Below are 25,403 nucleotides of genomic sequence, written 5' to 3' on the forward strand. Positions count from 1 at the left end.
TATTTTTACAGCACGGTACTGGGTTACCTGTTGGCACTGAGGTGGCGTGCCCTAGTAGAAAAACAACTGTGTGCAGCTCACCCTGCACTATCAGCTCCAATATAAATAACATGAGCAAATCTACTTCTGATAAGCTTCCCAGTAAAGCATTAAAAACAATCAAGCAACCCAGAAAAGTGCTAAAAAATAGCCCATATCATATGCAGTCTGAGAAACAAGGTCCACAAAGTCAATAACTTGATTGTAACAGACGACAATCATATTCTGACTATCTCTGAAACTCACTTAGATAATACCTTTGATGATACAGTGATATCAACAGAGAAGTATATTTTCTGGGTTATTTAAATACTGACTGGCTCTCATCAAGCTGCCCACTCAAGAAAATGCTTCAAACTGTAACCAGTGCCTGCAACCTGGTTCAGGTTGTCAGTCAACCTACCAGGGTATTTAAAAACAGCACAGAAATGAAATCATCAACATGTATTGATCACATATTTACTAATGCTGCAGAAATTTGCTTTAAAACAATATCAAAATCCATAGGATGTAATGATCACAATATAGTAGCCATATCTAGGAAAACCAAAGTTCCAAAGCTGGGCCTAATGTAGTGTATAAGAGGTCATACAATAAGTTTTATAGTGATTCATATGTTGATGTAAAGAATATTTGCTGGTCTGTTGTGTGTAATGAGGAGCAACCAGACGCTGCACTTGATACATTTGAAATTGCTTACTCCAGTTCTAATAAGCCCGCACCCTTTAAGAAAATGACTGTAAAAACTGTTATATCCCCTTGGATTGATGAGGAATTGAAAAATTGTATAGTTGAGAGGGATGAGGCAAAGGGTATGGCAAATAAGTCTGCAGCCCAACTGACTAGCAAACGTACTGCAAAAACTTCTTGCCACTAGGGGTGTGCCATTTCGACATAGCACAAATGTGTACCCAATGTAAACGGCCTCGTACTCAATTCTTGCTCGTACAATATGCATATTATTCTTACTATTGGATAGAAAACACTCTCTAGTTTCTAAAACCGTTGGAATTATGTCTGTGGGTGAAACAGAACTCTCTCTGCAGCAAAATCCATGACAGGAACTGCGAAGGTCTGGAAACTAGGCTCTGCTCTCGGATCAGTTTAAAGATCTGTGTGTATCCTATGGGTCGACATGAACTGCACCCGCCTTCCCCTGGATGTCAGTAACCAATGAGAAGTGGAATGGACTTTCTGCGTAGTTCCCAGAGGTTATAAAAGGCCAAGGAGCGAGAGGACCTATCTTTTCAACGCTCGCCATTACGCAAAGCAAGACCTCAGGATGGCATTTTGGAACGCTCAGTTATTGACCTTAGATATATCCGTCTGTAATTTAATTCGTTATAGGTGTTAGAAACATCATAACGAAGTTATTTTAAACCGAGTTATATCAGTTTATGCGAGTATATTGCTATTTTCGGAATTTCCTTAGTATTGAGTATAACGTTTTGGGCATACTGTTTGGTATAGCTACTTGTAAGCTGCTACTTCCGAATTTGAACACGACTTTTTACAACCAAGCAACAATTCTTTTGGACAAAGGACCACTTCGCCAAGATTCTGATGGAAGCTCGTCCAAAAGTAAGAGCTATTTATGATGTTATTCCGTATTTATGTGGAAAAATGTGAACGTATTTGTCCGCCATTATTGCGGCACTAGTCTGGCTGTAACGCACACTGTATGTCTAATAACGTTAATTTTAAAAATCTAACTCAGCGATTGCATTAAGAACTAATTTGTCTTTCAAATGTTGTCCAACCTGTATTTTCTTTGTCAAGTTTATGAATAGCTTTCGATTAGAGTAGGTGGCTTTCCAAGATGGCGCCGGCCAGAATGCATGCCCTGTTGCTACTGATCACATTGTATAACCACGGTTTGTGCTGCTAAATATGCACATTTTGGAACAAAACCTATATGGATTGTGTAATATGATGTTACAGGACTGTCATCTGAAGAATTCTGAGAAGGTTAGTGAAAAAATTAATAGTGTTTGGTGGTTTATAACGTTATTGCTATTTTTGCCTTGAATCAATGCTGCTGTGTGACTGACTATTGTAGTAAGCTAAGATAACGCTATATTGTGTTTTCGCTGTAAAACACTTAGAAAATATGACATATTGGCTATATTCACATGATCTGTGTCTTTCATCTGCTGTACGCTGTGTATTTTTAAGAAATGTTTTATGATGAGTAATTAGCTAATACACGATGGTCTCTGTAGTTATTCTAGTCATTTTAGTGACAGTTGTGATGGGGGCTGCAATTGTAAACTATGATTTATACCTGAAATATGCAATTTTTTCTAACAAAACCTATGCTATACAATAAATATGTTATCAGACTGTCATCTGATGAGGTTGTTTCTTGGTTAGTGGCTATTTATATCTTTATTTGGTCGAATTTGTGATAGCTACTGATGCAGTAAGAAAATGGTGGAGTATGAGAGTGGTGTCTTTTGCTAACGTGGTTAGCTAATAGATTTACATATTGTGTCTTCTCTGTAAAACATTTTAAAAATCAGAGATGATGGCTTGAATCACAAGATCTGTATCTTTCATTTGGTGTCTTGGACTTGTGATTTCATGAACATTTTATTTTATGATATCCCTGTAACTTTAGGCTAGGCTATGCTAGTCAGCTTTTGTGATGGGGGTGCTCCCGGATCCGGGTTTGTGAGGCGTTAGAGGTTAAGAAATCAGGTGACTAAACAACATAAAAAATAAACTATAACATGAAACAAATATAAATGATATAAGGAAAGAAAGAAAAAAGCTTTGGAGCACCTTAAACAACATTTTTGGGAAAAAAGCCAACTCTGATCCATCATTCATTGAATCAGATGGCTCATTCATCACAAAACCCACTGATATTACCAACTACTTTAAATAATTTTTAAATTGGCAAGATCAGCAAACTGGGATGACATGCAAGCAACAAAAGGGATGACATCCAAGTATATCGAACTAAATTATGAAAGACAAGAATTGTACTTTTGAATTCCATAAAGTCAGTGTCGAAGAGGTGCAGTTAGTTTCGGAATGGGTAGCAAGGAATAAGATAATCCTAAATATGAACAAAACTAAATGAATTGTATTTGGGACAAATCATTCACTAAACCCTAAACCTCAACTACATCTCGTAATGAATCATGTGGAAATGTATCAAGTTGAGGTGACTAAACTGCTTGGAGTAACCCTGGATTGTAAACTGTCAGTGTCAAAAACATATTGATACAACAATAGCTAAGATGGGGGGGATGTCTGTCCATAATAAAGCGCCGCTCTGCCTTCTTAACAACACTATCAACAAGGAAGGTCCTACAGGCCCTAGTTTTGTCGCACCTAGACTACTGGTCAGTCGTTGTGGTCGAGTGCCACAGAGACAGACTAGGGAAAAGTGCAGTTGGCTCAGAACAGGGCAGCAAGGCTGGCCCTTAAAAGTACACGGCGCGCTAACAATGACATGCATGTCAATCTCTCGGCTCAAAGTGGAAGAGAGATTGTGTTATGGGATTTTTGTGTTTAATGACTAAAATATGTATACATTTGACTTAGATGTTACTGTATGAATGAAACTTATTATAATCATAATGCTGAGTGTAATATGTTTCTTATTAGAAAGAATGGAGTTATCTTCAGACAGGCTGGAATGCTGTGTTCCTTACAGGACATTCTGTCTCTACCCAGGGAGGGGAAAGACCTTGAGTTGGTTGCAGATAGTTTAACAGGTGGCAGACAGTAATGAGGCTGTGAACTATATTGCCATTGTATTCTAGAGGAGGATGGACATTATAACCTATGACATCATCTTTATTATATAACCTGATGTAAATTGTACTATGATTCAGTACTCTCGAGAATAAACGCTATTGATTGATTGATTTTAAGACTGGTATCTGTCCATTTTATGCAGAAAATTATCTTACAAATTCTTATTTATGGGCAGAGTGTTTTAATTGAATTGGTTAATAAACAGGAATCAAAATTCCTTTAACAGATTGACTTCATCACTACTTGTTTTTGAAAGAGGTGTTGACAAGCTGAATGTACCGAGCTGTCTGTTGACAATACGAGCACACAGCTTGTACACGCATGCATACCCCACAAGACATGCCACCAGAGGTCTCTTCACAGTCCACAAGTCCAAAACAGACTATGGGAGGCACACAGTAGTACAAAGAACCATGACACATGGATCTACAGTTGAACTCGGAAGTTTACATACACTTAATTTGAAGTCATCAAAACTCGTTTTTCAACCAATTCCACAAATTTCTTGTTAACAAACTGTAGTTTTTGCAAGTTGGTTACGACATATACTTTGCGCATGACCCAAGTAATTTTTCCAACATTTGTTTATGGACAGATTATTTCACTTATATTTCACTATCACAATTCCAGTGGGTCAGCCGTCATACCGCTCAGGAAGGAGAAGTGTTCTGTCTCCTAGAGATGAACATACTTTGGTGCGAAAAGTGCAAATCAATCCCAGAACAACAGCAAAGGACCTTGTGAAGATGTTGGCGGAAACCGGAACAAAGGTATCTATATCCACAGTAAAACGAGTCCTATATCGACATAACCTGAAAGGCCGCTCAGCAAGGAAGAAGCCACTGCTCCAAAACCGCCATAAAAAAGCCAGACTACGGTTTGCAACTGCACATACTTTTTGGAGAAATGTCCTCTGGTCTGATGAAACAAAATTGGCCATAATTGCCATAAAGACCATCGTTATGTTTGGAGGAAAAAGGGGGAGGCTTGCAAGCCGAAGAACACCATTCCAACCGTGAAGCACGGGGGTGGCAGCATCATGTTGTGGGGGTGCTTTGCTGCAGGAGGGACTTGTGCACTTCACAAAATAGATGGCATCAAGAGGTAGGAACATTATGTGGATATATTGAAGCAACATCTCAAGACATCAGTCAGGAAGTTAAAGCTTGGTTGCAAATGGGTCTTCCAAATGGACAATGACCCCAAGCACACTTTCAAAGTTGTAGCAAAATGGCTTAAGGACAACAAAGTCAAGGTATTGGAGTGGCCATCACAAAGCCCTGACCTCAATCCTATAGAACATTTGTGGACAGAACTGAAAAAACGTGTCTGAGCAAGGAGGCCTACAAACCTGACTCAGTTACACCAGCTGTCAGGAGGAATGGGCCAAAATTCACCCAACTTATTGTGGTAAGCTTGTGTGGAAGGCTACCTGAAATGTTTGACCCAAGTTAAACAATTTAAAGGCAATGCTACCAAATACTAATTAAGTGCATGTAAACTTCTGACCCACTGGGAATGTGATGAAAGAAATCAAAGCTGAAATAAATCCTTCTCTCCTATTATTCTGACATGTCACATTCTTTAAAAAAGTGGTGATCTTAACTGACCTAAGACAGGGAATTTTTACTAGGGTTAAATGTCAGGAATTGTGAAAAACTGAGTTTAAATGTATTTGGCTCAGGTGTATGTACACTTCCGACTTCAATTGTATATTCCACATCAGGTAACTGATGCAAGAAGTAGAGTCAGATTTTTTTAAACAGGTAAAAATACACCTTATGGAACAACAGGGACTGAAGAGACAGACAACGGTACAGACACTTGCATACGCACACATTGTGATACTGTTGTATGGTGATACTAAACATTCTGTATTGTAGATATGTAGTGGTGTAATAATGTTATATGATGTACTGTTTAATATTTTTGCTTTAATATGTTTCGACCAAAAGAAGAGTAGGTGCTACCTTGGCAGCAGCTAATGGGGATCCCTAATAAATACATCTACAAATAGCTTCAGACGACTCTCCTGAAACTTGTGTGCATCGTAGAGCAAAACAACCGACACCTTCGTGAGAGTCTCCCCTATCGATAATGGTGACATATTAGTTTGTACCGCAAATGATTCGGATTTTAGAGATTTTCTTGTCCGGATCTTAATTTGTAAAAATAAAAATAAGAGAGAAAAAAAGAACAATTTCACAAGCCCCATGTTATGGAATAGGAACAAGCTTTATATTGGCGGAAAGAGGGGATTGAGCTGCAGCCACCACAAGACACGGCAAGTCTCTAGCATAAACATAATGACATCACTGTGTGACGCTAGGGAGCATCAATTGACCTTAGGGGGTTGAACATTCAGGTGTATATGATCATTTTTAGATATACAGTGGGGAGAACAAGTATTTGATACACTGCCGATTTTGCAGGTTTTCCTACTTACAAAGCATGTAGAGGTCTGTAATTTTTATCATAGGTACACTTCAACTGTGAGAGAAGGAATCTAAAACAAAAATCCAGAAAATCACATTGTATGATTTTTAAGTAATTAATTTGCATTTTATTGCATGACATAAGTATTTGATCACGTACCAACCAGTAAGAATTCCGGCTCTCGCAGACCTGTTAGTTTTTCTTTAAGAAACCCTCCTGTTCTCCACTCATTACCTGTATTAACTGCACCTGTTTGAACTCATTACCTGTATAAAAGACACCTGTCTACACACTCAATCAAACAGACTCCAACCTCTCCACAATGGCCAAGACCAGAGAGCTGTGTAAGGACATCAGGGGTAAAATTGTAGACCTGCACAAGGCTGGTATGGGCTACAGGACAATAGGCAAGCAGCTTGGTGAGAAGGCAACAACTGCTGGCGCAATTATTAGAAAATGGAAGAAGTTCAAGATGACGGTCAATCACCCTCGGTCTGGGGCTCCATGCAAGATCTCACCTCGTGGGGCATCAATGATCATGAGGAAGGTGAGGGATCAGCCCAGAACTACACGGCAGGACCTGGTCAATGACCTGAAGAGAGCTGGGACCACAGTCTCAAAGAAAACCATTAGTAACACACTACGCCGTCATGGATTAAAATCCTGCAGCGCACGCAAGGTCCCCCTGCTCAAGCCAGCGCATGTCCAGGCCCGTCTGAAGTTTGCCAATGACCATCTGGATGATCCATAGGAGGAATGGGAGAAGGTCATGTGGTCTGATGAGACAAAAATAGAGCTTTTTGGTCTAAACTCCACTCGCCGTGTTTGGAAGAAGAAGAAGGATGAGTACAACCCCAAGAACACCATCCTAACCGTGAAGCATGGAGGTGGAAACATCATTCTTTGGGGATGCTTTTCTGCAAAGGGGACAGGACGACTGCACCGTATTGAGGGGAGGATAGATGGGGCCATGTATCGCGAGATCTTCCCTCAGTAAGAGCATTGAAGATGGGCCGTGGCTGGGTCTTCCAGCATGACAACGACCCGAAACAACCGCCCGGGCAACGAAGGAGTGGCTTCGTAAGAAGCATCTCAAGGTCCTGGAGTGGCCTAGCCAGTCTCCAGATCTCAACCCCATAGAAAATCTTTGGAGGGAGTTGAAAGTCCGTGTTGCCCAGCAACAGCCCCAAAACATCACTGCTCTAGAGGAGATCTGCATGGAGAAATGGGCCAAAATACCAGCAACAGTGTGTGAAAACCTTGTGAAGACTTACAGAAAACGTTTGACCTCTGTCATTGCCAACAACATCTCAACAGTATTGAGATAAACTTTTGTTATTGACCAAATACTTATTTTCCACCATAATTTGCAAATAAATTCATTAAAAATCCTACAATGTGATTTTCTGGATTTTTTTTCTCATTTTGTCTGTCATAGTTGAAGTGTACCTATGATGAAAATTACAGGCCTCTCATCTTTTTAAGTGGGAGAACTTGCACAATTGGTGGCTGACTAAATACTTTTTTGACCCACTGTAACTCCACCAGTCCTATTCATGATACCATTCACTAAAATTATACCTATTTTAAAAATTTCTTTAAAAAAAACAACAACAAAAAACAATCAATTAGTATATTTGAGTTTAATCACAATATTTGTTGTATTATTTGTTCTGTCTGTTCAGGTGGATTAAACTGAAATTGCAACCAACTTTCTAAGGCTTGTTTAAAAAAATAACAATATTGGAGATTATTTCCTTTTCAAACAACTGAAAGTGAGCAGGTATAATCTGAACAAAGGGAAAAAGGCCATTATTGAATATAGGATGAGACATTCTTACCAATTTACTAGAGAATCAGTTTGGATTTAAGTATAACTTTTGTATGACTGATGCCTTTAGTGAGAGTTCTAATGCTTTAATATTCAATTTCTGCCCTCCAAATTCATATTCGTTATATAAATAGGCCCTTTTAAGTTTGTCTGGCTTGCCATTCCAAATAAAATATAATATTCTTTGCTAATATAATTTAAAAAGCAGGTTACTAGGTATAGGCAAAACCATAAGCAAATAGGTCAACTGTGATATGACTAAAGAGTTAAATCGGGGTGATTTTTCCACAAATAGACAGGTATTTTCCTTTCCATGGTAGCAAGATCTTATCTATTTTTGCTAACTTTTTGAAAATTTATTGGAGTGAGATCATTTCTTTCTTTTGGGATTTGTATGTCCACATCTCCGTCAAACAATTGAATTGGTAAACTACACAGTAATGTAAAATTCACATTTTTCTAGTGATCCAATACGTAATATAGTACACTTATCATAATTTGGTTTTAATCCAGAGAGGATAGCAAAAGTATCTAGATCCCTCTATGAGGCCGTGGAGAGATTCTAATTGTGGTTTTAAAAGAAAACATGAATCAGCAGCGTACAATGACGCCTTAGTTTTTAAGCCACGGATTTCTAATCCCTTAATATTATTGTTTGATCTAATTTTAACAGCTAACATTTCAATGGCAATAATAAATAGATATGCCGATAGTGGACAACCTAGTTTTACTCTAGATAGTTTAAAACTTTCTGAGATGTAGCCATTATTTACTATTTTATACCTTGGGTTACTATACATAACTAACCCATTTTATAAGAGATTCCCAAAAGTTGAAATATTCAAGGCATTTATATATAAACTCCATTCGTACTTTTTTTGTTGATAACCTTTATTTAACTAGGCAAGTGAGTTAAGAACAAATTCTTATTTACAATGACGGCCTAGGAACAGTGGGTTAACTGCCTTGTTCAGGGGCAGAATGACAGAATTTTACCTTGTCAGCTCAGGGATTCGATCTGCAACCTTTCGGTTACTAGCCCAATGCTCTAACCACTAGGCTACCTGCCGCCCCAACGCTCTAACCACTAGGCTACCTGCCGCCGCCACTTTATCAAAAGCCATAGTATTCTATTGTTTCCAGTACTTGTCTTATATTATCTCCAATGTATCGTCCATGTAAAAAACCTGTTTGATTAGGATAAATAATATCTGACAACACTTTAAGTCTACGTGCCAAGCATTTTGCTAGGACTTTTGCATCACAACACTGAAGTGTAAGAGGTCTCCAATTTTTTTAATGGACTGGATCTTTATATATACACCACTTGGGTCCTGTCTCAGGAATAATGATATCAGACCTTCTTGTTGCATGCCTGATAATCTACCATTTATATAGGAGTGGTTAAAACATGCTAATAATGGTCCTCTGAGTATATCAAAAAAAGTTGCGTATACTTCCACTGGTATGCCATCCAGCCCTGGAGTTTTCCCAGCCTTAAAGGCTTTAATTGCATGAAGAAGGTCCTACTTTGTAATTTGGCCTTCACATGAGTCTTTCTGTACAGATGTTAATTTTACATTATTAGGGGAAAAATCCATACAATTAGCTTCAGTTAGCGGAGATGGAGGAGACAAACGAAAACATATTCTTAAAGTACTTTACTTAATCTTTCAAAATATATTTTGGTAAATTATGCATGACTCCATTTCTAACAAGTTGCAATACATTTTTTTTGTAGCATTTCTATGTTGAATTATGTGATGATCCGACCGCATTCTGTCCCCTATCAACACTAACTTTTGGTGCCAGAGAGAATGGCATAAGAAAGTAATCAAGACAACTAGCTTGATTAAGCCTCCACCATGTATATCTCACTAGGTCAGGGTATTTAAGTCTCCATATATTCACTAATTCCAATATATCCATAACATTCATGACTTCCTTAAGTGCCCGAAGGTGATAGTTTGTAGTGTGATTTCCTTTCCGGTCCATAGAGGTATTTAAGACTGTATTAAAATCTCCCACTATGCCTCCAGGGTGGCGCAGTGGACTAAGGCACTGCATCGCAGTGATAGCTGTGCCACCAGAGACTCTGGGTTCGAGCAAAGGCTCTGCCGCAGCCGGCAGCGACCGGGAGGCTCATGGGGAGACGCATAATTGGCCCAGCGTCGTCCGGGTAGGGAGGGTTTGGCAGGGAGGGTTTGGCTGGCAGGGATATCCTTGTCTCATCGGGCACTAGCGTTCTTTGTTTCACGGAAACATGGCTCACTCGAGACACGCTATCGGAGTCGGTACAGCCACCTGGTTTCTTCACTCATCGCGCCGACAGAAACAAACATCTTTTTGGTAAGAAGAAGGGTGGGGGTGTATGCCTTATGATTAATGAGACGTGGTGTGTTCATAGCAACATACAGGAACTCAAGTCCTTCTGTTCACCTGACTTAGAATTCCTCACAATCAAATTTGCATTATCTACCTAGAGAATTCTCTTCGCTCATAATCACAGTCGTGTATATTCCCCCCCAAGCAGACACATCGACAGCCCTGAAATAACTTAATTTCACTATGTAAACTGGAAACCATAAATCGTGAGGCTGCGTTTATTGTAGCTGGCTAATTTAACAAGGCTAATCTGAAAACAAGGCTCCCTAAATTCTATCAGCATATCGATTGCGCAACCAGGGCTGGCAAAACCCTAGATCATTGTTATTCTAACTTCCGCAATGCATATAAGGCCCTCCCACTCCCTCCTTTCGGAAAAGCTGACCAGGATTCCATTTTGTTGCTCCCAGCCTATAGACAGAAACTAAAACAGGAAGCTCCCGCGCTCAGGTCTGTCCAACGCTGGTCTGACCAATCGGATTCCACGCTTCAAGATTGCTTCGATAACGTGGACCGGGATATGTTCCGCACTGCGTCGAACAACAGCATTGATGAATACGCTGATTCGGTGAGCGGGTTTATTAGCAAGTGCATCGGCGATGTCGTACCCACAGCTTCTATTAAAACATTCCCAAACCAGAAACCGTGGATTGATGGCAGCATTCACGCAAAACTGAAAGCACATATCTGCAGCATTAGCGAAGATGTGATCAATACATGTTGATGATTTAATTCCTGTGCTGTTTGTAACTACCCTGGAAGGTTGACTGACAACCTGATCCAGGTTGCTGGCACTGGTTAGTTTATTCCTGAGAGGGCAGCTTAAGGATAGCCAGTCAATATTTAAAATAACCCAGAAAATATACTTCTCTGTTGATATCACATACATTATCAAGCATTTCACACATATTATCCAGATACTGACTGTTAGCACTTGGTGGTCTATAGCAGCTTCCCACAAGAATGGGCTTTAGGTGAGGCAGCTGAACCTGTAGCCACATTACTTCAACAGTATTTAACATTAGATCGTCTCTAAGCTTCACAGGAATGTGGTTCTGAATATAGACAGCAACACCGCCCCGTTGGCATTTCTGTATTTTCGATAGATGTTATAACCATGCATTGCTACCACTGTATCAAAGGTATCTCTAAGTGAGTTTCAGAGATATGACTGTCATCTGTTACCAGCAAGTGATTTACCTCATGGACCTTGTTTCTTAGGCTACATATGTTAATATGGGGTATTTTTAGCACTTTTCTGGGTTGCTTGATTGTTTTTAATGCTTTACTGGGAAGCTTTTCAGAGGTAGACTTACTCATGTTATTTACATTGGAGCTGATAGTGCAGAGTGAGCTGCATAAAGTGGTGTTCCTACTATTGCACACCGCTTCAGTGCTAACAGTGTAACTCTGTTTATAGGCTCATGATTACTGCTGTCATGACTGTCCTGATCAGGTCAGGTTACAGGAGACCACAACCCTACAGATTATCTCTTACCCCCAACAGAGGAGGAAAGATCTAGGGGTCTGAAGATGTGGGGGTTTTATGACCCCTCACGCCCATGGTAAATCTTAGGCCACAGACAAAATTCCTTTGTCCTCTCACTATGGAGAACCAGCCTCAGAACATTAAACATGCAATAAAGGGACTTTGGAACAATGGTTTCCGTCAGCCACAATGGTGGTCATGACGATAGATGGAATATGAAAATGTATGTAATTTTTGTTTAGTTAATAAAGGTTAATAGATTACGTTATTACAAAAACATTGTAACTTTAAGAGTTTTCCCAGTATATGCTTGATGTCTATACATTGTACGTTGTGTGGAAAATGTCCAAATCAAAGAGAATGTTTTGGTAAAGATGAAATTTGAAGTTAGTTGTTTAAAACACGATTTGAATAAAATCTATACCTTGCCTCTTAACCTCTCTAGGGTATGTGGGACGGTAGCGTCTCACCTCGTCAACAGCCAGTGAAACTGCAGGGCGCCAAATTCAAAACAACAGAAATCCCATAATTAAAATTCCTCAAACATACAAGTATTTTACACCATTTTAAAGATACACTTGTTGTAAATCCAGCCACAGTGTCCGATTTCAAAAAGTCTTTACGATGAAAGCACACCAAACGATTATGTTAGGTCAGAGCCAAGTCACAGAAAAACACAGCCATTTTTCCAGCCAAAGAGTCACAAAAAGCAGAAATAGAGATAAAATGAATCACTAACCTTTGATGAAATTCATCAGATGACACTCATAGGACTTCATGTTACACAATACATGTATGTTTTGTTCGGTAAAGTTCATATTTATATCCAAAAATCTGAGTTTACATTGGCGCGTTACGTTCAGTAGTTCCAAAACATCCGGTGATTTTGCTGAGAGCCACATCAATTTACAGAAATGCAACCGCTGTGTCAGATTTCAAAAAAACTTTACGGAAAAAGCACACCATGCAAAAATCTGAGTACAGCGCTCAGAGACCAACACAACCCAAAGAGATATCCGCCATGTTGTGTAGTCAACAGATGTCAGAATAGCATTATACATATTCACTTATGTTTGATGATCTTCATCAGAATGCACTCCCAGGATTCCCAGTTCAACAATAAATGTTTGTTTTGTTCGATGAAGTCCATAATTTATGTCCAAATACCTCCTTTTTGTTAGCGCGTTTAGCCCAGTAATCAAAATTCATGACGCGCGATCACTAGGTGCAGACGAAAAGTCAAGTTCCGTTACAGTCTGTAGAAACATGTCAAACGATGTATAAAATCAATCTTTAGGATGTTTTTAACGTAAATCTTCAATAATGTTCCAACCCGAGAATTCCTTTGTCTTCAGAAATGCAATGGAACGCAAGCTAACTCTCTCACGAACGCGCCTGGTCAGCTCGTGGCTCTCTGGCAGACCTCTGACTCATTCCCCTCTCATTCGCCCCCACTTCACAGTAGAAGCCTCAAACAAGGTTCTAAAGACTGTTGACATCTAGTGGAAGTCTTAGGAAGTGCAATATGACCCCATTCCCTACAAACCTCAGATGTCCCACTTCCTAGTTGGATTTTTTCTCAGGTTTTTGCCTGCCATATGAGTTATGTTATACTCACAGACATCATTCAAACAGTTTTATAAACTTCAGAGTGTTTTCTATCCAAATCTATAAAAAAGCATGCATATCCTAGCATCTGGGCCTGAGTAACAGGCAGTTTACTCTGGGCACGCTTTCATCCGGACGTGAAAATACTGCCCCCTACCCAAGATAGGTTAACTTGGTACACCCAGAGAATTGCCCTAAAGGTGGTTACGCCCACTTCTGACCTGAGGGTATAAGACATGTGAGTTAAGAATTAACATTGGAGACTAAGTGACCCAAGCTGCAGCCAAGGTCTAAAATGTCGAACCCAAAACGCAACACAAGACTGAAGAAAAATAAATATTAAGCGGGTGAATTTAAGCCGGACCATCTAGCCTCCACTCTCCATCGAATCGTGGTATCTACACTGTTTCATTCCTACGCTGTGACCTCTGAGCTACAGAGCTGTCTGTCCTCAGAAGGACACTGACATCGTGAGGACAACCAGACAGTTGCACCGGAGAAGTGCGTCATTGAGAAGCCTAAACCACCCACGCGGAGCTTCCCCTCAGACCTCCAACACGTAATTACATCATTATATTCTGACCCATAAGAACGGCAGTTCGGGGCAAGGCTAGGGTTAAGATAAGCATTGCTGACAAATGCACCCAAATGTATATTTCTCTCGTGTACTTTCTCTTTTTCTCTGTCTTTTAAATCCCCATTTTGGGTAACACGCGCCATAGTGTGTTGGCACGTTATACTAAGCTCTAATCAATAGCCAAGAGTGTGTTTTGTGTATGTGTATCTGTTATCATCATTTTAGCTTCCTAGTAAATAAATAATCAACTAAGATTGGTGTGGTACGAACTCATTTGTGGGACCTGGATCCGTGCAGATTCCCGGATTATGCGAGGTTCCGAATGAGATTGAAGAGGAAACTGATTAATTAGCGACTGTTGTAAAATCGATATTCTGATATTCTTTGAGTTCATTTGGAAAATAGAAACTTAATAAAACACATTTTCCCATGGTGCCCCAGGTTAATGAGTTAATAATTGCTTGATTCATCTAATCACGCAATTAGAAACCTTTAATCATTCAATGAGCAACAGTCGTCACATTAACTAATACAAAGTCACAAAACTGCTTACAATAGCTGTCGGATAAACAGATGTATTCGGTGCAATTGGGGGAACATAAATTAAAGTACTTACATTGTGTTTGCCAATGCCCCTAAGATCATGTACATTTGATGCAGTATTATGACGACTCATTGTCACAATGGTAGGGATTAATTGAGCTGGTCTTGGATCATTTACCAGTCATTGTTTCAATGCAGCCTTGAAATGAGCCCAGGAGATGATTTGGATGGACTCCGTCATTCCTGTAGAGTATCTTCTGTTTCCAGAAAGTGTCAAAGGTACCAATAAAAGTGACTGCAGCGGAGCTACAGTAGTCTTTTAGCCAGACGTGTAATGCTAGCAGTCTGTAGAATCTTTCACACCCACAGCCCAACGATGGTACTGGATTTGAAATTATTGGCCATTTTTTGGAGTCTTAATGCTAAAATCAATTCTTTAAAATCAATTTTCAAATGTTCCGAGCTAGCCCTCCTGTCGTTGTTTGACCCCACATGGACTACGACAGTGTCAGCTCCCAACATCTGTGGTAGAACAGTCGGAAGCACCCTTGTTAAGTCCTGTACTCGTGCTCCTGGGTAGGACAGGGTTTTTGCCTTGGCGACCGAGATGTTCCTTACCATAGAGCTGCCTATGATGACAGCTGGTGATGTTGAATGGGATGGTCTCTCAGGCAGCCTCACGGTCTGGTGAGGCTGGGAGCCCCGAGGATCTGAACCCGAGATAGAAGCCACTGGAGAGGGAGACAGAACCGAGGACAAAGACGCAGGTACCTCCGGATTCCATCTTGATTGGGAAGCCACCCAGGACGAAAGCGCCGGAACCTCTGGATCCAGGGCGGCAAAGCTGTTTCTGGTCTGTGTCAGTTCTGGGCTCAACATCTCCATGGAGACCCCCCTCTTGCCAGAGGACGCCTTCTTCGACTTCCACGGCGAGTGACGTACCTCCATGGCTGGTTGGTTGGGTCAAGATCAGCTACGTTCTCCAGTGGAGGGGGAGACCCCTTCGGGGAAGGAACCCTGCCTAGCACGGGCCAGTCGGCTGTGGAGAGCCGACACGTCAGGGAAACTTCCACCAGACCAGAGCGGCGTCTGGCTACTGGGGTGGAAGAAAAAAGATAAAGACGGTGGGCATAGGTTCCCCAGTAGCTTATGTAGGTTTGCTACTTGCTTGCTAAGAGTAGCTACTTCGCTCCTGTAGTCCTCCGCAAGTGAAAAGTAAACACAGCTCCTGCAACGCTGGAAGCGTTCAATAGCGGCCTCCATTTGAGACCGCCGAGCAAGCTACGCTAGCTGGGCTTTCGCGTCTCTCCCCCTATACAGAATCTGGCAGGATCGCGAGACAGATAGCAGCGCTCACCGCAATTTTACCCAACAGAGCCGGAGGATTCAAAATAAAATAAAACTACATAAAAACACTGTCAGCTTTTAAACCGAGGTCTTTAGTTCAGGTTTCGGCATTCGAACAGCGTTCAACAACAAAAAACATACGTAGCGCTCTGATGCCTTAGAGATTGCCTGACGTAGTGATTGCCTGGTTGGGGAAACACGTGTGGACCTGAATTGTGATAAATGCAGTGGCCAAAACAAGAACACGTTTGTTAGAAACCTTTAATCATTCGATGAGAAACAGTCGTATATATTGTATTATTTCATGTATCTATTTCTGATATTGCTACTATGCAAGTAACCATTTGACTGTACCGTTTACACATTCTGTGGAGACCCATCCACTTAGCAAAATATTGATCCATAAAATGAATATTGATATGCGTGTTTGTAACATAATTTTGTGACATACCACAACAATATTAAGTGTCCACCACAAATAAATGGCGCATGCATCTGTTTATGTACTGTACATGTGCACCTCACTCAAGTTTCAACTCAGTTTGCATGGCCTTAACTTATGTATGGAATACTATGTGATACGTGTGTGTGTAACAGTATATAATGTATGCTTATGTACTGGTGTGAAGGCATTTGGCAGTGGTCAAAAGTACTTAAGTAAAAATACTTTAAAGTACTAAAGTATTTTTGGGGGGTATCTGTACATTACTTTTCTATTTATATTTTTGCCAACTCTTACTTCACTACATTCTGGGGGAAAAAACGTTTTACTCCATACATTTTCCCTGACACCCAAAAGTGGTCGTTACATTTTGACAGAAAAATTGTCAAATTGACACTTATCAAGAGAACATCCCTACTGCATATGATCTGGCAGACTCACTAAACACAAATGCTTTGTTTGTAAATTCTCTGAGTGTTGGAGTGTGCCCCTGGCTATCAGTCAAAAAAATAAATAAAATAAAAAATAAAATATGAAAATTTAGTACTTTTTCCACCAGTGGATGTGGCTGGGGGTTACAGCATTTCTTTCACATGACCCATCAATTTAGACAAGTGTGTAAGGGTAAGCGTCATCTAATATTTCTAAAATACTTTTTATCTGGACACTTTGTTAACTTGGAATTTTTCCTTATTGTAGGCTACTACCACTTTTAGTCTTAAACTTTACTACACTACTCACTGTTTAGCACATGACCTCACATGTGAATCCTTAATGAGATGGGTGGGGCTGGTTTAAGAGGGTGTGAACAATACTGAATCGGTGTATACAAAGGAGAGCTCTCCAGCAGGTACCAAAACATTCAAAGGCCATTTTTTACAAGTGTTTTAGTTTCCCATTGTTCCTCAAAAATGCTGTGTATGATATACCATTTTGTAGTCTCTACTTTTGGCCAATGTAAAAAAATAAAAAAATAAAAAATTTTGCTACATAAGACCAAATTCAGGTGGTGAGTCAAATCACTTAAGGACAACTGTTGATGTGAAAAGGGCTTTATAAATACATCTGATTGATTGATTGGCTGACTAAAATGTTTGCGTAGGTGGGGGTGAGTGAAGTGTTGTAGAGCGTCGCTCTGACCTGGTGGAGCGAACCATGCGGGCCAACAGGGTCCTCTTCTCCTCCAGGGTGAACTGCATGACGCCGGGCTTCTCAAACTTCTCCCTGATCCACTGGCACTGGTCCAAGTCATTGATGAACATGAACTCCACCCCAATGTGCTGGCAGTAGGCCATCTGAAATATGGGACAATGTGTCTTGTCACTTTACAAGGCTAATAAGCCTGTATTGTACACCATTCACCCATTCAAGACAAAACGGTTGACAGGAACCCAACTTCTTTGACAGACGTGTGTGGTTTAGTTTGAATACCTCCAGGCGGCGGATGATCTCCCTCAGGGGCAAGACTGTCTCAGTGCCCCCGATGAAGGTGGTGGTAGGCAGACGGAACACTTTATCCAAGTCCGACTCATCCAGTCCATAGAAGCCTGTCCAGCATCCAGGGGCAGCAGACCGTCCAGAAGGGCAGAGGAGCAGGAGGGAGGGGGTTGAGGAGGAGGGCATATGTGGAGACAGTCAGGCCAGAGGAGAAAACACCCAGAGACCAGAAACACAGAGGGAAAGAATGTAGGCCGCAAAGACATCCATGGTTTTACAGGGTCTAGCAGAACGCTTATGACCTGAGCTCTACCCAAAATTATAATTTTTCATATGTTCTTATACACCTTAAGATCCAGTCAATCAAGTAGGACTATATCTACTTTGAAAAGAATGGTAACTGTGATGAACAATTTGCAAAGTTAATTTCAAAATGCTGTTTCCTGTGATGCAAATATGAGCCCATGTGTCTATATGGTTTCAGTGCTTCTCTATTAGAGAGGGTATGGAGAAGGTAATAGCATCTAGACTACCCAGATTGGTGGAGCATGTCTATGAAGTAAGGGAAGGCTACACCAGTTTTAGGTCAACAGATACAGCAGTGTTTCCTCTGCGTTCATTTAAGTGTGGCGCTGCGCCACGGCATAATCATTGCCTCTACATCAAAGGAAACATCCATTTCTACCGAACATAGTTTCAATAAAGTTCTGTAAAGCACATTCGCTTTTCTTGGTAAATAGATCTGTCTGGGTTCAACACAGTTCTTAAGGTTATTTAGCTCTGTGAGCTGTGGCAGGCAGCCTGCAACTCAACACAGCGCGCCAGTGACCCGTGCTCAATACAGGTGCTCTGGCACAAAACACAATTCACTTGAATCACGTTAGAATGCGCCTGTGCGAGAAATGGCATGCCAGGGAACAGTGCATGAGTGACCAGCGCGCAATACAGAAGCTCTGCAGCGCGAAACACAATTAACTTGAATCACCTCAGAGTGCTCTTGTGTGAGAAACTGCAAGGTACATTAGCTTGTTTGACTAACATTAGCTAGCCTACTACTTAACTACATAAGCTAGGTATAACCTAAAAACTCTACTAACATAATTTAGATCTATAATATTGCTGCCACAATTGTAACGCCAATTAGCTATCTGAATTCCACAAGTATGTTGATGATAGAAACATGGTTACTAGTTAAGCAAGTTAGCTAGCTAGTTTGTTTGGAACTGTATCAAGTGCAAGCAAGATAGCTACATTTATCGGTCTTCGATTAGATCATTGTTTTCTCAGATGAGTTCATTGTAATATTTCCAGCCACAGCAGCGGAAGAGAAAGGGGAAATAGGGACAAGAGTGTCAGGTAACTCTTCTTTAATGTTGTATATTTTTTTGTTTTTCATGTATTTCAGAGCTTGGACCAGCTGACACCAATGACAAAGCTGGCCTCACAGTTTGATGAGTGGGGGCAGTCTACCCCTGCCTTAGACAGCTGGCAGCAATCGCACTGACTTTACCAGTGTCTTCCGTTAATTGAGAGAAGGACTTCTCTGCAATGAAACGAGTAAGAAGATTTGAATGTACTATAATAATTTTACCGATACGTTATTGAGCTCATTTCTTGGGGTGGAAATTATATTTAGTTTTTTCCTTTTAAAAAGTCACCAGAACCAAGCTTTTCAGTACTTATATTATATTATTATTATATATATATTTTAACCCCCCCCACCCCCGCTAACTTTTCCCCCACAGCCAACACATTTTCCAGAGGAAACACAGATACATTAGATTTTGTTTTTCAAAGACAGCCTACTCCGGATAAGCACCTTTCCTACAAAATGTACAGACACATCGAAAATCTTTTGTTAGACAAACAATAGCTGGTAGGGGAAACATGAAATTGTTAAAACTCTACCCAACAGAGCAAGAGTAGGGGGGGAAAACACACCTAACTATCCACACAGATCAATGCGTGCTTAAAGTTAAGTGTAGATTTCCACCATATCTTTATGGGGACTAGATTTTCCAGGAGATGAAAGCGAATTTAAAGAGATATTTTGAGGCAATTTAGAAATAATCAGATTTCATTACCCAAATTTGTAGTGTGGCATCTATGGTCCAGGAGGATAACTAAATAAATTGCTTGTTGTTTTATGGTAGAGGTAACTCTTAAAATGCAAGTGCCAAAAGAAAGGCAATGAAATAGAAGTCAGGGCAATCTAAGATAAGAATAATCATCTCTGTTTCTTTGATTGCCTCAGGAAAAGAAGAGAAGGGCAACAACATTGTAATTGCAAAAAATAACAACTATGACCTTGGCTAGTCAATGCATAAACCAAAAAAAAATTTAATGCGAGCATTGGTGATATAGGAAATTCATTTAACAACTGTAATAGTTCTAGCTACAACAAATTGGCAGTTATAGGGACTATATTACATAGAATAGATCAAAGAAAGACAGATCAACATTTTAAAGAATGTGTGTGCGGGTTTGTGCATGACTGACTGAAAGGGTGTGTTAAGGACTTGAGCAATACTGAAGAGTATCCAAGCAAAAGCTCTGGGACAGAACAAAAGCTTCAAACGACTGGACAGGAAGCAGGACAAACTATGGGTATCCTATAACACTGTGGCATCAGAAACAAACAGCATTTAGCTGACCTGACCGAAGAGCTGACCTGCAGTAGTGAAGCTTCTCCAAGGACAGGGAGAGCAGCTTCTTGCAGATTCTGCACACTGACTGCAAGTTCACTTCCAACAACAAAACTGTCAGCTCACAAGGCAGCAACAAACATGGCTGCTCCTTAACGCCAGACAGACAGCAGCAGCACACAGCAAGGAATACACATTCTCCACCGCAAAGTGGAGATAAGACATGGTTCACCAATGCCCAGGTCATTACCATCGCGAGCGAGACAGCACACGTCATCTTTATATGGTGTGAGAGACAGTGTGACCCATGGCGGTTCCATAGCAGCAGTCTTCTAGCATTACACTGGGCCAAAGCTGTGCAAAAGCAGCTGTGCAAAAGCATCATCAGGGTACAACGAGGGTCGGTGATGATTTCTTAATCGCAGTTATCCAAAGGCAAGATCCTGCTATTCTACAGTATGTCGTAATGCAAGCAGTGAAGTGCAAAAACTTGTGCACATTTTCAAAAACCTAGCATAAGGCAACTAACTACGAGAGCATTTGGGTGCGTGTTATGACAAATGATTTGATTATTACCACTCTCCCAATGTTTGTCAGCTCTAAAATGTGACACGCAGTCAGATTCTGAAACAAAGTGGAAGCAGATAAACACACTTAAGTTGGTTTTAGAAGAGATCCAACTGGGACTTTCAGTGAAATATTCCTACCGACAATTTAAACAAAATTCGCCACAGTTTGAGAGAAATATTACTAGGCATCACACATCACACATCCACCAGTAAGCAAACAACTACAACTTTAACACTTATGTACAGTGCCTTCAGAAAGTATTCACAGCCCTTTATTTTTTCCACATTTTGTTGTGTTACAGCTTGAATTTAAAATGTATTACATTTAGATTTTGTGTCACTGGCCTACACACAATGCCCCATAATGTCAAAATAGAATTTATTAAAAAGTTTTTACAAATTGTTTAAAAATGAAAAGCTGAAATGTCATCTTCAGTCAATAAGTATTCAACCCCTTTGTTATGGCAAGCCTAAATAAGTTCAGGAGTCAAAATTTGCTTAACAAGTCACATTAGTTTTAATCAAATCAAAATCAAATCACATGTTTATTCGTCACACTCGCCGAACCTTACAGTGAAATGTTTACTTACAAGCCCTAAACCAACAATGCAGTGTAAAATTTTTTTTTTTGAATGTAAGAGATACGAATAACAAATAACTAAAGAGCAGCGGTAAAATAACAACAGCAAGAGTATATACAGAGGGTACCGGTACAGAGTCAATGTGCGGGGGCACCGGTTAGTCGAGGTAATATGTAGATGTAGGTAGAGTTATTAAAGTGACTATGCATAGATAATAACAGAGTAGCAGCAGAGTAAAGGGGTAATCTGGGTAGCCAATTGATTAGATGTTCAGGAGTCTTATGGCTTGGGGGTTAAGCTGTTTAGAAACCTCTTGGACCTAGACTTGGTACTCTGGTGCAGCGCGGTAGCAGAGATAACAGTCTATGACTAGGGTGGCTGGAGTCTTTTACAATATTTAGGGCCTTCCTCTTACACCGCCTGGTATACAGGTCCTGATGGTAGGAAGCTTGGCCACAGTGATGTACTGGGCCGTACGCTCTACCATCTGTAGTGCCTTGCGGTCGGAGGCCAGGCAGTTGCCATACCAGGCAGTGATGCAAACCGTCAGGATTCTCTGTTGGTGATGTGGATGCCAAGGAATTTGAAGCTCTCAACCTGCTTCACTACTGTCGATGAGAATGAGGGCGTGCTCGGTCCTCCTTTTCCTGTAGTCCACACTAATCCCCTTTGTCTTGATCACGTTGAGGGAGAGGTGGTTGTCCATGCACCACACTGTCTCGTCGTTGTATGTGATCAGGCCTAACACTATTGCGTCATCGGCAAACTTAATGATGGTGTTGGAGTCGTGCCTGGCCGTGCAGTCATGAGTGAACAGGGAGTACAGGAAGGGACTGAGCACGCACTCCTGAGGGGCCCCCGTGTTGAGGATCAGTGTGGCGGATGTGTTGTTACCTACCCTTCCCAGCTGAGGGCAGCCCAACAAGAAGTCCATGATCCAGTTGCAGAAGGAGGTGTTTAGTCCCATGGTCCTTAGCTTGGTGATGAGCTTTGAGGGCACTACGGTGTTGAACGCTGAGCTGTAGTCAATGAATAGCATTCTCACATAGGTGTTTCCTTTGCCCAGGTGTGAAAGGGCAGTGTGGAGTGCAACAGATATTGCATCATCTGCGGATCTGTTGGGGCGGTATGCAAATTGAAGTTGGTCTAGGGTTTCTGGGATAATAGTGTTGATGTGAGCCATGACCAGCCTTTCAAAGCACTTCATGGCTACAAACATGAGTGCTACGGGTTGGTAGTCATTTAGGCAGGTTACCTTAGTGTTCTTGGGCACAGGGACTATGGTGGTCTGCTTGAAACATTTTGGTATTACAGACTTAGTCAGGGACTGGTTGAAAATATCTTAAGACACTTGCCAGTTGGTCAGCACATGCTCGGAGTACACATCCTGGTAATCCGCCTGGCCCAGCGGCCTTGTGAATGTTGACCTGTTTAAAGGTCTTGGCTGCGGAGAGCATGATCACACAGTGGTCCAGAACAGCTGATGCTCTCATGCATGTTTCAGTGTTACTTGCCTCGAAGCGAGCATAGAAGTAATTTAGCTCATCTGGTAGGCTCGTGTCTCTGGGCAGCTCTCAACTGTGCTTCCCTGAGTAGTCTAATAGTTTTCAAGCCCTGCCACATCCGACGAGGGTCGGAGCCGGTGTAGTACGATTCGATCTTAGTCCTGTATTGACACTTTGCCTGTTTGATGGTTCGTCGGATGGCATAGCGGGATTTCTTATAAGCTTCCGGGTTAGAGTCCCGCTCCTTGAAAGTGGCAGCTCTACGCTTAAGTGCGGATGTGCGGATGTTGCCTGTAATCCATGGCTTCTGGTTAGGGTATGTACGTACGGTCACTGTGGGGATGACGTCATCGATTCACTTATTGATAAAGCCAGTGACTGTTGTGGTGTACTCCTCAATGTCATCGGAAGAATCCCGGGAACATATTACAGTCTGTGCTAGCAAAACAGTCCTGTAGCTTAGCATCTACTTCATCTGACCACTTTTTTATTGACCGAGTCACTTCCTGCTTTCATTATTGCTTGTAAGCAGGAATCAGGAGGACAGATGGAGGGCGAGCTTTGTACACGTCTCAGTGTGTGGAGTAAAGGTGGTCAAGAGGTTTTTTTTCCCCTCTGGTTGCACATTTAACATGCTGGTAGATCTTGCCCTGCATTAAAGTCCCCGGCCACTAGGAGCGCCACCTCGATGAGTGTTTTCCAGTTTGCCTATGGCAGTATACAGCTCATTGAGTACGGTCTTAGTGCCAGCATCGGTCTGTGGTGGTATGTAGACAGCTACAAAAAATACAGATGAAAACTCTCTTGGAAGATAGAGTATCTCATGATAAGCTGTAGACCACACTACCTCATGCGAGCAAAACCTCGAGACTTCCTTAGATATTGTGCACCAGCTGTTGTTTACAAATATACATAGACCGCCACCCCGTGTCTTACCAGAGGCTGCTGTTCTATCCTGCCGATACAGTGTATAACCCGCCAGCTGTGTTATTAATGCCGTTGTTCAGCCACTACTCAGTGAAACATAAGATATTACAGTATTTAATGTCCCGTTGGTAAGATACACGTGCTTTTAGTTCATCCAATTTAATATCCAGCGATTGTACATTGGCCAATAGGACCGATGGCAAAGGCAGATTAGCCACTCGTCGGCGGATCCTCACAAGGCACCCCGATCTCCTACCGCGATACCTCTTCCGTCTCTTTCTCCTGCAAATGACGGGGATGAGGGCCTGTTCGGGTGTCAGGAGTAAATCGCTCTCGTCCGACTCATTAGAGAAAAATTATTCATCCAATTCAAGGGGAGTAATAACTGTTCTGATGTCCAACATTATGTACAAAATAAGTTGTACAATGCAAAAAATAATAATAGCACGGTTGGTTAAGAGCCAATAAAACGGCAATAATCCTCACCATTACTAGATGGACTCACTATGTGTAATAATAGCGTTAAAAATACTTTTTTGAATGACTACCTCATCTCTGTACCCCACACATACAATTATCTGTAAGGTCTCTCAGTCGAGCACTGAATTTCAAACGCAGATTCAACCACAAAGACCAAGGAGGTTTTCCAATGCCTTGCAAAGGGCACCTATTGGTATATCCATAAAAAAAGACATTGAATATCCCTTTGAGCATGGCCAAGTTAATTACATTTTGGATGGTGTGTCAATACACCCAGTCAATACAAAAATACAGGTGTCTTTCCTACGTCAGTTGCCAGAGAGAAAGAAAAACACTCAGGGATTTCACCACAAGGCCAATGGTGACTAAACAGTTAAAACAGTTAAAGTTTAATGGATGTGATAGGAGAAAACTGAGGATGGATCAACAACATTGTAATTACTCCACAATACTAACCTAAATGACAGAGTGAAAAGGAGGAAGCCTGTCCTGAATAAAAAATAATCCAAAACATGCATCCTGTTTGCAATAAGGCACTATTTGAGGTAAATCCAACAACACATAACGGAGTACACCTTTTTATATTTACAAGCATGGTGGTGGCTGGAACATGCATTATCATGGTTCACCTCGGCGTTACTCTGGACCCTGATCTCTCTTTTGACGAACATATCAAGACTGTTTCAACGACAGCTTTTTTCCATCTACGTAACATTGCAAAAATCTGAAGTTTTCTGTCAAAAAATGATGCAGAAAAATGTATCCATGCTTTTGCTACTTCTAGGTTAGAC

General features: G+C 41.1%; 1 protein-coding gene across 8 annotated transcripts in view; it reads right to left on the reverse strand.

Moving 5' to 3' along the window:
- The window catches only part of LOC129825932 (2-oxoglutarate dehydrogenase complex component E1), a 116,678-nt gene that overhangs the window by 49,719 nt on the left and 41,556 nt on the right, over positions 1-25,403 (reverse strand). For 4 of the 8 annotated variants that reach the window (XM_055886057.1, XM_055886058.1, XM_055886059.1 and 1 more), the window contains 3 exons: positions 21,127-21,174; positions 17,900-18,015; positions 17,609-17,763 (listed from right to left, as the gene is read on the reverse strand). The exons of 1 other annotated variant lie outside the window; for it this stretch is intronic. In XM_055886057.1, the coding sequence (XP_055742032.1) occupies positions 17,609-17,763; positions 17,900-18,015; positions 21,127-21,174 (319 nt within the window). The remainder of the gene's footprint in view (positions 1-17,608; positions 17,764-17,899; positions 18,016-21,126; positions 21,175-25,403) is intronic. 3 more of the 8 variants (XM_055886060.1, XM_055886061.1, XM_055886065.1) reach the window with 1 other exon arrangement.

This window comes from Salvelinus fontinalis, chromosome 28 (genome assembly GCF_029448725.1).
Source record: "Salvelinus fontinalis isolate EN_2023a chromosome 28, ASM2944872v1, whole genome shotgun sequence".
NCBI lineage: Eukaryota > Metazoa > Chordata > Actinopteri > Salmoniformes > Salmonidae > Salvelinus > Salvelinus fontinalis.